Source organism: Orbicella franksi, chromosome 3 (assembly GCF_964199315.1).
Source record: "Orbicella franksi chromosome 3, jaOrbFran1.1, whole genome shotgun sequence".
NCBI classification, from domain to species: domain Eukaryota; kingdom Metazoa; phylum Cnidaria; class Anthozoa; order Scleractinia; family Merulinidae; genus Orbicella; species Orbicella franksi.
Genome location: NC_138147.1, coordinates 12,711,597 through 12,726,668, shown reverse-complemented (window position 1 = coordinate 12,726,668; position 15,072 = coordinate 12,711,597). Strand labels below are relative to the sequence as shown.

Sequence of the window (15,072 nt, the reverse complement as noted above, 5' to 3'; positions counted from 1 at the left end):
TATTCTAGGTCCGCTACTTTTTTTGATTTATGTGAATGTTCTTCCGAACTGTCCTTTAGCAAGTGATATCGTTCTTTATGCTGATGATACTGTACTTTACTACTCATCTAAAGATCTTACTGATCTTCAACGTCACCTCAATGTTGACTTAGAGACAGTGTCGAATGGTTCTCCAGAAATCTCTTGACTCTTAATTTATCAAAATGCAACTTTGTCATCTTTGGGAGTCCACACAAACTAAAACGTATCCAGGAAATATCTATTCAAGTAAAGGGTACTATAATCGATAGAACAGAATCATTCCAGTATTTGGGCATAACACTTCATCAGTCTATGTCCTGGGCAGATCACATCGAATCTGTTTGTAAGAAGATTAATCGAAGGATAGGCCTAATCAAGAGAGTTAGAAATCTACTGCCATTTCAAGCCAGGGTCACCCTATACAACACCTTAATCCTACCACTCTTTGATTATGGAGACCTCGTTTTAGGGGACAAGAACAATCTCACTATAATGTCAGAGTAAGTGCTTAATTGGGTCAACAGATTTTGATTTCAGTTTTATTAGAAATCAAGCTGTTCGCTCGCACAATACGAGACAATTGAACGATCTTCGTTTGCCCCTCCCTGGCACTAACTGGGGCAAGCAAATGTTCATTTATCAAGCAGCGACTGGAACAGCCTCCCGCGTGAATTAAAAGACACACGTGTTTTATCTATTTTTAAAGCAAAACTGAAAACTTTTTTGAATGATTTTAGCTGATTTTAATCTTTAGAATTTGAACTTTTTAACTAATACGAACTCTTTTTACTCTTATTTATTTTAGCTTGTAGTGATTTATTAGCTTACTCTTATTTATGTCATTTTTAGGTGACTTTTATTTAGGAGGGCTCCACTGAAAACCGTCTTTGGCGAGTTGGATTCCCTCAATAAATATTATTATTACTATTATTATTATTATTATTATTATTAAAATATAGCGATAACAACACTCAACAAAGCGAAACAAAATTATGCGTATTGAAATTTTATTTCTTCAAATGAAAGGTAGTTCGCAATGCAAGAGTCAGAATATATATAGAGTGGGTGGATCCTACACAAATAAAAGCACGCACTGACCGTATAATGTGCTAGAAATTTAATGGAATGAAGAAATTTTGAGCTCATTATACAGTCAGCAAGTGTATTTGCCTGCGCACAATGCACGAACCGCAATATTCTATCTCTTGAGTTCACTGGGATGCTAAGTATTTGGGGGAATTCTTATTATCTATAAAAAAAACTTGTTTAGAAGTGGTTTCCCTCTGCTGCAGAATTTCTTGTTATGTTACTTGTAGTTCATTCAGTGGTAAGTTTCTCAGTTGTTGTATAATGCTTAGAAATGGGTTTGATTCTGTTGAGAAAAAGAAGAATGGAAAGTATGAGTGATTTTCAATAACAAAAATGTCCTTAGACATGAGAGGGTCATTTTTGTATGGATGTCAGGTTACATATTTTGTTCGATAATTCTTTGTTTGTTTTGTTTGTTTACTTGCATGCTTGTTTTTCTTTTGCGCTGTTGTTGATTTTGTTATTGTTACTGCTGTCATTGTTGTTGCTCTGCTGTTGTTGTTGTTGTTATTGCGATGTTGCTGCCGTTTTGCTTTTGCTCTGCATTTCTTTCCGCAGTTTTGCGCTTGAAATCTAAGCTTGGGTATCGTAAGTGTTTCTAGTCTTCTCCTTTTTTCATTCAAAATTGCTAATATCTTTTCTTTATAGCTGGGTTTTGCACACGACTATGACTCTCCTACCGATAAAATGTAAACACTTAGTCTTCGTGACGTTTTGTTTAAGAATGTCATGTTAAAAGTAGAGATAACAGGAAGTGGTCCACCAAGCTTAGAGGTATGCTGTATGACCTACACAGAGCATGCCCACCTTTTAAGCGTGTACTTTTGAATCCAAAGGCAAGAATAAAGAACAGTGGTAGCCAGAAATTCGTCTCTATGATGAAAATAATTATTTGATAATTAGTGCTTTAGCATAACTGTAAAATAACCCACATGATTTAAAAGTATAAGAAGGCAAGCATTTAGGCTATCCCAATCAATAATGAGTCACATTTTCGTTTTGCATCACGACAGAATTTGAACAATGCACTACAACTTCATTAGCTAGGCAAAAAGTGCTTTTTTTTTTTAAAATAGAACTCACGGTATGAAACATTGCTGTACACAATCTGTGGAATACATAAACAATAGCCTCTATTTGGCGCGAAAATATGCTTGGGTATTTTCCGCGGACATTATCTGTTCCGAGAAACGAACACTATTCTGAGAGCGTAGTTCGAGGAAAACTGTGAGCTTCGAGGAAATCTTCAAATCTTTTTCGCAACGCGCGCAGTTTGGAAAATTGGGGAATATTCTCGAATATTCCCCAGTTTCAGCTGGGGAATATTCGGTCATGTGACGTGTTTAGACCAGTTGCGCGCGAGCGAAAATATTTGATGGATTATAAGAACGAATATACTTGTACAGTGCTTTTTCAGTATGCTAATGCATATTTGCGTATATGTGTCTTACCGTTTGAGACGCAAAGCGAGGTGGTTTGCAGTGTCTGGGACGATTCAGTTTGTTGAATCATTTCTTTACCGTATTCCTAAAAAAAAAAAAATTAAAAAAAAAATTAAAATGAAAACAGTGCATGTTTGTATTTCATTCGTGCCGTTTCTTTCTTTCCTTCTTTCTTTCTTCATTTTTTTTTTTTTTTAGCAAAACGTCTCCTGACATCGGTTTCTGTTTGGTCCCTGATTTTGTACCTAAGACGGACAGAATTGTCACAGCTAACTTAAAGATAGCCTTTCTTGAAACAACCACTTTCATTAGCGAGTTTTCTCTTTCCGTTTATACGACGATTTCTCTCGTTGTTCCCCTCAACCCCCTCCCCCCCCCTCCCTCCTTCCTCTCTATCCTTATCTCTCTCTTTGTCTCTCTTGTCCCTGATGTCCTATGTAATAGCTACCTTATGATCATAAACTTACCCGCTCAAAATATGCTACGACTTCGCTGTTGGCCTGATCGTTTTCATGTGACGCTGTTATTCCACAGAAAAATGACTGCTTCGTTTTGTCAACGTGTCTGATGACAAAATGGCAACAAGCGAAGTCTGTGGCGTTCTCAGGTGTGTTCCATGCATCCTTTGATTTTATCGTCTGCAGCAGAATAAAAGAAGAAAAAAACATCAGTCATCTAACTGTTACTTTCGTAACCAGTTTCTTAACGTTTTTGACACCCAGAAGACGCTTTAGCAGACATTGAAAGACCCAGTAGTGTGTCGTATTCATGAAAGTTCCACTGAAATAAAGTGGTAAGCTGACGAACATCATTGATAAGGTTTAAGCTTGTAACAAAGGGACAAACACTTCTGGCAAGGAAGCAGGGAATGAAGTTATTACATGCCATGCAAAGTCTTTTATGACTAGCAATGAATGAATGAATGAAACTTTATTGTACACTCCCAAAAATGGGGTTTTTCGGTGAACAATACAAATACAATAAAAATACAATAAAAATACAATGAATTAAAAAGTGTATTACTACTGATTCTTGTTTCAAAAACTCGTCAAGCGTCTTTGCTTTAAGATTTTTCTTAAAGTTTACTGAACTTTTGCACAGTTTTAAATCTTTATCTAACAAACTCCATAACTCTACTGTCCTGTATTGAAATGTCCTCTGACCAGCAGCGGTTTTACATTAAGTGCCTACTAAAAGTGAGTGCCAACTAAAGGCGTATTTTATAAAGTTCATAACCACAAGGTGTTTTCCATACCTTCACTTTGCTATCTTTGACCTGAAATCCGGGTTCTAGAGCAGTAAATTCTATTCTGATATCTTCATTAGTGTTGGACACAAACAGTCCAGCGAGAGCTGTCAATAGTCTGTTTCCCATTTGTTCTTCTTTCTTGCAAACGTTCTGTTTATACGAGATAAATAAAGCTCAGTTATACTAAACTAAGAAGAGAACAACACCATCAGACTTTCTGCCACTTTGGTTGCTAAATCAACTGTGCAATCAGATCATCTTGATCGATACCCACGAGGTACTTGGCTAGGAAATTGAAGAATTGTAGACCAGTAAAGTTACTACTATGTTTCCCAGCTTTTCCCTATACAAACAAACCATAATGCAACAACAACCACAGTTTTCCAATTTTTACGCTTTAAAAAGTGGCTAGATACTTTTGGCCAATGGTTAAAGCCATTGAGACCAATCTTACAACAGATATGGGTGCCTTTTAATTTACACTGATTGCTTGTATTTGTTTTCTTTCAGTTATGTTTTACCTTAAAGGCTATTGTTGAATCGTCGATGAGATAAACCCGAATTTTCCAGTCTCTTCCTTGTGTTGGTTTTCTTCCAAAGATCGCCATTTGCATTCGTTTCTGGTCATCATTTCCTGGAATTCCAAAGGCCGCGATCTCAATGTCTTCACACAGTGTTGGTAGGGTCACTTCAATGTCGTTATGTTTCTCCACTACTCTAGCGTCCGGGTACACTTCTGTAACGTTCCTCCACCCGCTTGTCTTTGGAGTCTTTCCCTCGCAGTGGCTTGGCATTGTTCGGCATTTGACCATAATGTTCCATTTGTTCCCAGAAGCTCTTAAACAACAATGCTCAATCAGTACGGGTGATGGACTTGAGACTCTGTAGCAGCCGCTTACTTGATGTACACTTGATTCGTGGTCTTCATCGCTCGCTGATTCTAACTGACCTGAAAGTTGTAAGAAATCAATCAATTGATTTTGATCATCGACGGATCTGATTCTTCTGCAAATTTGAATGAATTTCTTTTAACAAAATCCATTCGTGAATTCCCTCTCCTGATGAGAGGGCAAACCAATGAAAAAAGTGTCGTTCTTTCTTTCTTGAATCAACCGATGGCCGTCAGAAAGCAAGTCGCATAGATTTCAAGAAGCATTGGCAAAAGTCACTTCAATACCGTTACGTTTCTCCACTACTCTAGCCTCGTCTAGCGTATTATTTCTCGTTTAGTAGTTGTTTCAGTTGATGCGATCGATAGGAAAAACCCATGTAAACCGTCCTGGATGAACGCAACATATTAATAGATGATTAAAAAGCTACGTTACCCTCTCAGGTAGCATATTTGTCGAGTCTTGCAAAAACAAAAACATTGCATCGCACACAGACTGACGTAACTTTTGCAGAATATTTCATCATGTTTCATTGTCAGCGCGAATCGATTTTAAATTATAACTTTCATGAATTTGATTTTTTTACGAATTTTCAAGAGAACTGTTGGAAGACAGCAAGAAACAGGTTTTGCGAATCACTGACAGGTGTTTAAGACGAATGTCCTCCCTCAAAGATAGACAAAGTTGATAAATGTTCTTGAACTCACTCACGGCAATTAGAAAATTCGAAATTTTTTTCTGAGGGTCGTCAAGTGGCCTGACCGAATGTAGAAAAAGAAGGCAAAAATCACCGATAAAATTTAATTCATGTTCATAGTATAACAGATCGGATCGGTTAATTCGATATATTAACTCAATTTTACCGCCAAGTCGTGCAACAGCCGTTTTAAATTTTTTACCTGTCAAACAACGGCGGAAAAATAAAAATTCAAAAAAAAAAAAAAAAAAAAGAAACGAATTTCACTTCAGCTATATCTAACAGAACAACAACATTTATAAATCTAAATTTTGTGCGAGTTAAATTTTCAATTTGTATTTTTTTGCTTCTTTGTTTTCATCGTTGCTTCGACTAGGACCAAATTCGACACCACTTTCACTTATATGTTCCATCACCATTATTGATTTTAACTTACTCTGTGACTCGTTCGATACTTACCAGTATCCTTGGAAAATGACTTGGTTTTAACTCCGCCGAGTGACAGTAGCTTGCTTCGGCACATGATGAGCGCAAATCATACTGTGCGGAACGCACAATTCGACCGTATTTATCGGTGAAGGAACGAAACCATTACATCACGTCACCCTGTGACATTGCTATTTTCGAGCTTCACGGACGAGGTGCGCAAGCAAATGCCATGACAACACGCTGATAATCGTTTAAATAGATATGACCACTTAAAAGAAACCGCGATGAGAAGGGATTTTTCCCTTCGCTGATAAAAGGTCTTTGGCTTTGTTTCATTTTGACATTTACCTTGGAAAACAAAGGAAGTACAATAGCTTGTTCAGGCATGTTGTTTCGGTTGTTAATCACGAAGGCAAACGTAAAGAGAAGAATAACAAAATAAAATTGCTGACAATTAATTTCAATTCATTTTAGAAACACTCAGTTGCTTTGAAATTCTTCACAGCTGTATCTGAGACATTTCAAGTGATTCACATCCTTTACGGGCTTGAGGGAATTTTCCCGCTGAACGGAAATAATACCCGCTTACAAAGCAGATTTGGTTGTCAATGAACTGTTGTGCAAACATTGATCGGGGGAATCCCCTAACCACTTTCGACTGCTCTATTACGCGGGCTTTTTCCCGCATAAATATGTCACGAGATCTGTCAAACTCCTTCCTGTCTTTGAAGTTTTGAATATTCCAGAGGCTTCATATGATAGAAACATTAATAAACACAATAGAAAGGCCGATAAATTATCAGTAAAACTTTCGTTTTCCCGTCAAAGAACAAAAGGCGGCCTTGAAAATCCGTAAATAGCAGAACTTCTTACGTCATAAGCAATAATAACAATAATAATAATAAAAAAAACTCCGAACGGTCTTGTGACTGCGAAAGAAAAATCAGTTTATATCAGACTTTGAAAAGATCAATTCGCTTTAGTCTGCTCTCGTGGATGAGGAAGAGAATTATAAAACTTAGCGAGGCATTTTTTTTTTCTTCAGTTCAAAGCTAACTGTCTGTTGTAGCAGTAGTATTGAAAGGGAAGAGAAGAGCGAAGCTCGAGCAGACCTACTGAGACTGAAGCCAACTGTCAAAGGGCCTTTTCGAACGAGCAAAGTTAGATTGGAAGGAGACGGTAAGTACTTTATACGGGTCTTATAAGGATCTTAAAGCCATCTTTTCGATATTTCTTTTCAATTTCGTTCTTCCTTGTTGTTGTTTACAAGCTTAGTGCGTTGTCAATATTTATAGAAAGCTTAAGTTTTATTCGGGTGAAAGACGCGACACGAGGTACCTGTCAGCTGCCTAGCATTTCTAAGCTGCCGCAAACAGATTTGACTAGAAAAACTCAGTCGCGTGGCGTCATATTAATAAAAGACATCTCGTGCACGCAAATTTAATGTCAATCACGCGATGATGCCAAGGGCACTTACTAGAAACTGCATACATTGCTAAACAATAGTTTTCGCCTTAGATTTTCTGATACACTGTAATAATGCACTCTGTCTATAACTGCTGCCCAAAGGGCAACGATTTGCCAAAGAAGAAAGAGACTGAACCCAAGATAACAAAACTGATTTAGCTCCGTTAAAGCTGAAGACTTCAATAAGACAATTTATTATGGTCACGCAACAGAAAGTCGAAAGGTGCTGTGTAATCAAAATGCACATCTGAAGGGAAAAAACCCTCGCGCGATGAACTGATAAATGACAGGGAAAATTGCACCTGATGAAATTACGACACCATCGAAGTGAAAATCTATGTATTGGCATCCTGAAGTATCAAATCATCAATATATTTGTAGCACAGGCGATGTTTTCTCATTGACGCTGACAAGACGTATTTAAGGAAGTGCTTCGCTCAGCAAAACTCAGGAGTGACGGGGAATCCCCTGACAACATGGAAAGAAAGAAAGTATTTTAGCTTCGTAAAAGGACAAAAAAGTTCGATAAAAATAAGTGTGCGTGATTCTATTTTTCAGATATATTTAAGTCGGGTTAGGTAGCAGGAAGATTCTTGATCACCTTCCAGTTATACACATCTTGGTGTCACTAGAGTGCTATAAAAAGACGGTCTATTGAGGCAAGGACAGTGTTCTAATATCAACATCGAGTTAGAAAACGAGAAGTCCATGGAAAGAACATGTAAGATTGAGCAGTCATTTTAACAATGATATTGTTTTACTTTTCACTGTCGCGACTAACTAGCCAATTTAAAATTTATTGATTTCTTTCGATGAAACATTTTACATGGCGAATCGCCATTTTTCAGTGTGAAGGAGATATTTATTTTCCTCTGGAAACTAGTTTTGATACGTAACTGCCTCGTACGACCGATGATTCAGTTCTTTTTTTAAAAAAAAAATATTGCAGTGATGCTCCATCTTATCTCACTGGCTGGTTCACTGTTTTCAGAGATCACGTTGTCACGCCTTAGAGTCAAGTGAAAGTCACGTGACATTCACAAGTCCTCTAACAGACATATGAAAAATGGCCGACATATCTATGGACTAGTTCGTTCATCCTGCATTTTGAACGCAGTCAAACAGAATATCATACATTGTCGAGTAACACATATGGTAACTGAATGACGGTCTGACTTACCGCTCATGATTGAATGACGGTCTGTTTGTCTGACTCACTGACTGTGTGAATTATTGAATTATTGAGCGAATGAACAGCCGCTGTTCATAAAACTGTGAAGGTTACAAGACGCGTCCAAGTGAGAAAGCTATAGAACATGTAAGACAATTCTATACTTATTGCATACCATTTTCAACGAAAATGACTTTCATTTATGAATGTGCTTTTCGAACTCGTTATGAAAAGGCATCCTTCGTTTCGTCCCATATACATCACATTTCCGTGAAAGCTAACAACTCTAAATATAGCTCCTTTTTCAAGGACATTCATCAATAATGCAACAATATCTGTCGTTCATCTCAACAGAATCATGTCGGACAATGTCACAACTGCAAAGCAACGCTCCTGTACAGCTTTGGACTGTGAGCACAAAAAGTATGTCCTCGACATCTTCAGCCACATGGAGCCTGGGCATCACGGACACAATGAGGCTCGTAAACAGCTCTTCCTGTACATTGCAAGAGCGGACGGAAACGGCAGAAAGGCCTTCTTACAGGTGATCATTAACTAACTAACTAACTAACTAACTAACTAACTAACTAACTAACTAACTAACTAACTAACTAAATAAATAAATAAGCATTTTTCCAAGTACCTTTGATGTACCAATTGTTTACCCTCATATATGAAGAGGAGATTTAGACCAATCTTAGCGAGGTTGAAGCTCCGCTTGACCTCTAGAAGATGCTATTCTAAAACAAACAAATAAATAACTACTATAGTGACATAATAACGATAACAACGTCGCCATTGAAGTCCCTTATCTAAGAAGAAAATTGAAGATTTCATGGTTGATCGATTTAATCCACCAACACAGTACGACACAGTGTTATTATTACTACTTCACATGCAACCTTATTCGTAGATGCCTTGATTGGAAAAACAAACATTAGTCATATGTGACAATAAAGTCAATTTAATTTTGCTAAAAAAGAACACAAGCATTCCCGACCATTTTATCACATGGGGATCCCATTAAAGAAAACTGGGCAGTTACAGTTACTTTCATACATTTGCTCCATAAGACAGAATGGAATGATTTATAATTTAACATGACAGTGATTGGCAGAATGACGTCACCCATAAATTAACACTACAGTGACTAATAGTATGACTTGTCTTGTAAATCAAATGGTAGTGATTGACAGCATGGCATGACTCATAAATTGACATACCAGTTCCTTCGTTGTCAGGAGGAACAAATCAGACTTGGTTTGCTTAAAGTCCACTCGGACAGATTTTGCTGGAGCGAAGAAGCACAAGCGGGTACACTCACTGCCCGGTTGGAAATGGGTGATTTCCAAGCTGTTAAAAGGGTACGTCTAGTATTGCTAGTTCATCAACCTCGTTCCCAGGGCGTTGCTATTTCACATTCAATATACAGTTAAATGGCGCCGCGAGAAGGAGGTAGTAGAGAAAGCCAATAGCCCTTGATTGTGAACCTGAAGTTTCTCCAGCCATACCCAATGAACTAATTAATCTGGCTTTTAAGGTGACAAACTCAGTTATCTCTCAAACAAACTATTCACTATTCACGCCTTAATTTTTCTGATGGACTTATACTTAACAAATCTATATAATCTCTAAGCAGGTGGAGAGAAAGAAAATAGACGAGATGAAGCTGCCTGAAAAGCTTACTTACACGCTACCAACTAGTGATGCATCGTCTATGAAAATTTTCGCGAAACTGTTGAGCGGAAGCTTCGAGACGCTCTTGGAAACTGAACAACTGAAAGTCAATCTGTCATTGGTAAGTAACGTGTCAACCATGACTGAACTTGCTTTACATAATGGCTAACAATTAGTGAAAGACATACCAACCTACTATTTATTGATCCACTAACCAACCCTGTCACTCACCTTTAAAAAAGTAGCGAAAAAAATACTCATTTAACGGCTGTAAATCGTAAATTGATAATACTTTATTCTAGTGTCAGTCGGTCATTCGGTTAGTCAGTGGCCAGATAGACACTCAATCAGTCGGTCAGTCGGTCGGTCGGTTGCTCGATCAGTCAGACAGACAGACAGACAGACAGTCAGTCAGTCAATCCACCAGGCAATTATTCAGTCACTGCCTCGCTTATACACTTCTCCCTTTTCAGTTCGTTCGTTCGTTCGTTCGTTAGCTTGTTCGACCGGTGTTTCATATAACTAATTTATTCTGCCATTTCTAGTTTTCCCAGAACGAGAGCAAGCCAGGAATTGAACATGAGTGCAGGGCAAACCAGCCAATGGAAATGGGCAGTGAAACTGACGAACAAATGCTCGCGTGATTTCCCTGCTTTGAAGAGTCAAGTACAGCCACGAGATTTGTCAGCCGGTGGTGGTGAGAAGGAATTCGTCGTTAGATGGACAAGATCTGACGTTTCTGGCAGTCCTCAAGGCGCGAAACCGGTCACTCTAAAGGGTGGTACTTCATGTTCGCCTGAGCAGCATTCGCAGCGCCACTTGTCAGAAAGTGTTTCTAACGAAGGGCAAAAATTATTATCAACTTCTTACTACGTCAACGTATGTTGTGCAAGCTTCTGTACTGGTGAAAACTGGTCTATAGTGATCATTCCATTGTCCAATCATTGCCCTACGTTCAGCCTGCTGATGGCAATGATGTTTTCAACAGGAAGTAAAATACTGATCTTGAACTGTAATTATGCTGAACTATTGATCGCAGGAGCAATTCTTTTTGGAGAATGGGTCTTCTTTTTTTACTCAGTGCTGTAAATATGTACATATTATTTTCCGCGCACAGTTGCATACATGAAAGTCCAGTTTGCTAAACTGTGTGCTACATATTCGTATTTCGTGTTAATGTGAACACTAAACAAGCGTCTATTTGTAACGTAGCGCAACAGTTTGTTCAATAAAGTATGACAAGACAGTGTTCATAGCCGCCGTAGACTATACTGAATACAAGTTGCCATTCCCCCTTTAAATTGGACAGACTGTCATTGCTCGTATGAAGAAGCGTACGTCTTGAAGGAGATAAAGATGCACGAGTCAAAATCGAATCGAGAAGAAAATGTTGTCTTTTCCAATTGTTCATTGATTATTTAGCACAAATCAAGAGAAGATCAATCCCCCATATAGGCCTTATACCCAAGGTAAACCCTCTTGAGTTATTTTTAGACATGGTACCCAGTTCTTCCGAAGTTGTTACTTGCGCAATGCGTTGCCAGCCCAGGCGACTTTCTCGCAACTACCTGAGTTGAAATCGTGACTTCGAAAAGTTTCGTTTTCAAAAAGTCAGCGTTTTCAAATTCCTCCGGTTTGAAGAGGTTTTCGAAAAGCTCCGTTTTCGTGGCAGACTAGTGTGGACAAAAGGCCTAACCGGAGAAAGGAAGCTCCATTTTCAAATTCCTCTGGCGTTGTGTCTACGGGACCTCGGTTTTAGGGAGTTTTTAAAGAGTTTGTTCACAGAAAACCATGCCAGGCAGGAGGTGATACAGCTGAAATCCCCAATTTCGCTCAAACTTGGTCCAAATGTTGAGTTTGGTGAATGTGGGAAAAAAGTAGGTCAAAATATTTCATTCCCTTCAAGTTGTAAGGCCCCTCGCAAAAGTAAACATTTGATTTTAATTTATGCTTAATTAACTAGTTGTCTTTGGTTTAGTATTTTTGCAACAAGAAAGGCCATTTGAAAATGAAATCCCTTGCATCACGTTCTACAATTATCAGTCTCAAAGCACAAATATTCATTTAAACTGGGCGATTTGATTTCTCTCCGTGGCTCCATCTTAAGTGAGGTGTATATTTCATTGGGTTGTGAATAGCCTCTCATCCATGGTAAATATCTGCAACGAGCAACTGCCAACAAATACGAGCGAATTGGTTTGTATAGCTTTGATTTCTTTCTACGTATTTGAGAGAAACCACTTAAAACTTAAAATTTCTCAAGTTTCACAAAGAAACTCAAATTTCATTTAATCCGGTCACAGCTACTTTGACAATGTTATGACGAAATTCATGATCAATAACAGGACAGTCCCATGAAAAACTGACGTCAAGTTGTTAAATAACGGTTGTAATTTTTTTTTTTTGGGGGGGGGGGGGGGCTGGTGCAACATTTTTGCTCCTAAATCATGCTTATTGTAGCAAATAAGTATGTCAAACAATCAAAATCAGGAGCCATAATCGGGGACGGAGACCGTAAGCGCGTGCCATTTCTAGTATTGGGGTTGTCCCCATGATATGGGACAATTTTTCTATTTTTAGAACAAATTTCGCCATCGCCTGCGGCACACGCGCGTACATGCTGCGAAGATTTTTGCGGATGTCGCGCGAGGGAAATGGTGTCCGAAATTCCCGGAATCTTTTACGCTTTTGGCCCACAACTCAACGCGTTAATGTCAGTTGGAATTTTGCTTAATTAAGTGTTTTCGTCGTAAGCTGCTCCTGTTTGAGTGAAGTAAGTCAGGGTCGAATTTATGTATGTCCCGCTTTAAGCTTATATCACTGACCAAGTTGTGTTCCGCTGCTTCTTTTACAAGAGCTGTACAATACTCCATTCTAAATTTCACATATGGTGAAGATTAACAGATTTTCCATAACACAGCAAAAAACTAGTTGGATATATTTGGATATAGCAGAATTACAGGACTTCAAAGTTTCCTAGCTCCTCTTGCTACACGCTTGCGAGGAATTCGCTCCTGCCAGAATCTATCGCGACTAAAAAGTAAAAATATAATTGTAAGTTTGAGTTTTACCTGAAACGTAAGCAACGCTTGATGTTTCATCAAGGCCCAATAAGTTTATGTTTGTAGATACTGCTCAGTTTTGTTTGTGTAAAAATCCAATAAATTGTCTGTTGTCGATGAATAAGAGCGCCCGCCGATGCACGTTTTGTACAGTCAGTAAAACATGACAAATTGGACTTCCGCACTTTCGTGTGAAAAAGAACATCGAACTCATATAATATCTCTAGTTTTTAAATATGTTTAAGGTTGATAAATGTTTGAGAAAATATTAAAAGCTTAGCTGAAAATATGTGAATACAGCAGAATAATCAGCAAAGTTACGATGACGTTTTCTTTAATCAACTCGAATAACGATTTCGATTTCGTTGGTTGAGTTATCAAAACTCTTTGTCTACTTATTTTCGCAGTGTAAAATTTTACTATGTTAAAGAAACACACATGATGTTAGTAGCCTTTTGGCGTTGGTGAAAATTGTTGCAGCATCTCAGCACAAAAGACAACGAAAGAAATCTTTGTCAAGATTTGTTCACGATTGAAAACACCGACTCGGATTTGAAAATGCACGCACTGCACTATGCAAATGAGCTACTTCAAGTACGCGTCAGACTTTCCTTTCAAAAACTCTTGCAAACCCGCCAAACAAACAGAAACTTTAATAAACTATCAAAAACAGGGTTTGGTTATGATTAAGCATTGTTTGGGAAACTCAAACATTAACGCGAGTTTTCTTGCATAACTTTTCTTTACATAACAAACGCAAAATCTTACTCGTACAACTAGCGCGAGTAGATATTCATTCACAGCGCGAAATTGTAGTCTTATTTTCGACACTGAAAAACTCACCTTTTCCATTAGCTCAGAGCATAAAACTACATATAAGAGCCCTGGTTCTTATTCTCTGCCTTATCCCTGCCATCGCTGTGAAAAATCTGCAAGCGAATCTCGCAACTCTCACCGTTTGATCACGCAACGCGACAACATCCACGCTAGAGCCTCCGACATGTGCGTGGATCCGCGCCGATATCTGACGTCAGGATGGCGCAATTTGTTCTAAAAATAGAAAAATTGTCCCATATCATAGGTGCGCGCGGATCCCAAGACTTACGGTCTCCGTCCCCGATTATGGCTCCTGTCAAAATATATCAATAATACAGAAACAGTTACCAATGACGCGCGATACTGATCAAGTTTCGAAAACAAAAAAAATGGGTTTTGTACACCCCGTTCGTCAGCCGTTGATGAACTGACCGTTGTCGAGAAAGGTGGCCGTTAGAAGAGGCCGGTTCGACAAAATAATATACAAAGCTAGTACCAAGTGACACGGCCATGTAAAGCACATAAGTGCTTCCAAACTAATGGAATATTTGGCTAATTTGGGGTGACTGAGCAGACGGTTTAACAGATGTACGACGAAATAATAATTACCTTTATATTAAACAACCTTCCTTGACCTACCGTGGATGGGAATAGACATTTAGCAAACTTGTACCAAAACATGTTATTTGTTAAATTGTCAGTTTGCTATTTTGGGTTACTTTGATTCGAATAGGCTCCCACACTGTTTTGGGGAATTTCATATTTTCTGGATTATTTGTCTGAAACCCCAGCTATACTTTATTAAAAGGGTACGAAATTGAACGCTCTTCCAAATTAGAGCCAAAGTGGACGTAGGTGAAGGAACTGAGCAACATTTGTCTCCTTTCGTGCGCAAATGCCCTTGCTGCTAAGACGTCATAGCGAATGATAAGCTCATAACCATTTGTCCTCTATAAGCGGTAATCCGTTGATATATCTAGGAGGCGTCGTCAAAGAAATCATCAAACCACGAGGTTTAGGAGTCTAAGCGCCTTTGTCCAGGGATGAGGTTCGCATTGACTG

General features: G+C 38.5%; 2 protein-coding genes across 4 annotated transcripts; one reads left to right on the top strand and one right to left on the bottom strand.

Moving 5' to 3' along the window:
* Positions 1 to 994: 994 nt before the first annotated feature.
* On the bottom strand, positions 995 to 5,965 carry LOC145481313 (uncharacterized). Its single transcript, XM_081459779.1, has 7 exons — positions 5,848 to 5,965; positions 4,323 to 4,750; positions 3,808 to 3,951; positions 3,020 to 3,190; positions 2,562 to 2,637; positions 1,918 to 1,983; positions 995 to 1,393 (listed from the first exon to the last, which is right to left on the bottom strand). Exons 1-7 carry the CDS (start codon positions 5,909 to 5,911, stop codon positions 1,323 to 1,325), a joined length of 1,020 nt encoding a protein of 339 aa, XP_081315905.1. The 5' UTR covers positions 5,912 to 5,965; the 3' UTR covers positions 995 to 1,322.
* Positions 5,966 to 6,751: 786 nt separating this feature from the next.
* Positions 6,752 to 12,220, top strand: LOC145481312 (uncharacterized). 3 transcript variants are annotated; one of them, XM_081459776.1, is made up of 5 exons: positions 6,752 to 6,996; positions 8,810 to 8,999; positions 9,697 to 9,819; positions 10,095 to 10,253; positions 10,678 to 12,219. In XM_081459776.1, exons 2-5 carry the CDS (start codon positions 8,814 to 8,816, stop codon positions 10,774 to 10,776), a joined length of 567 nt encoding a protein of 188 aa, XP_081315902.1. In that variant the 5' UTR covers positions 6,752 to 6,996; positions 8,810 to 8,813; the 3' UTR covers positions 10,777 to 12,219. The 3 variants fall into 3 exon arrangements, with proteins under 3 accessions (XP_081315902.1, XP_081315904.1, XP_081315903.1); XM_081459778.1 differs by lacking the exon at positions 6,752 to 6,996 and adding an exon at positions 7,003 to 8,005 and having other exon boundaries at positions 10,678 to 12,220; XM_081459777.1 differs by lacking the exon at positions 6,752 to 6,996 and adding an exon at positions 8,048 to 8,602 and having other exon boundaries at positions 10,678 to 12,220.
* Positions 12,221 to 15,072: the final 2,852 nt, after the last annotated feature.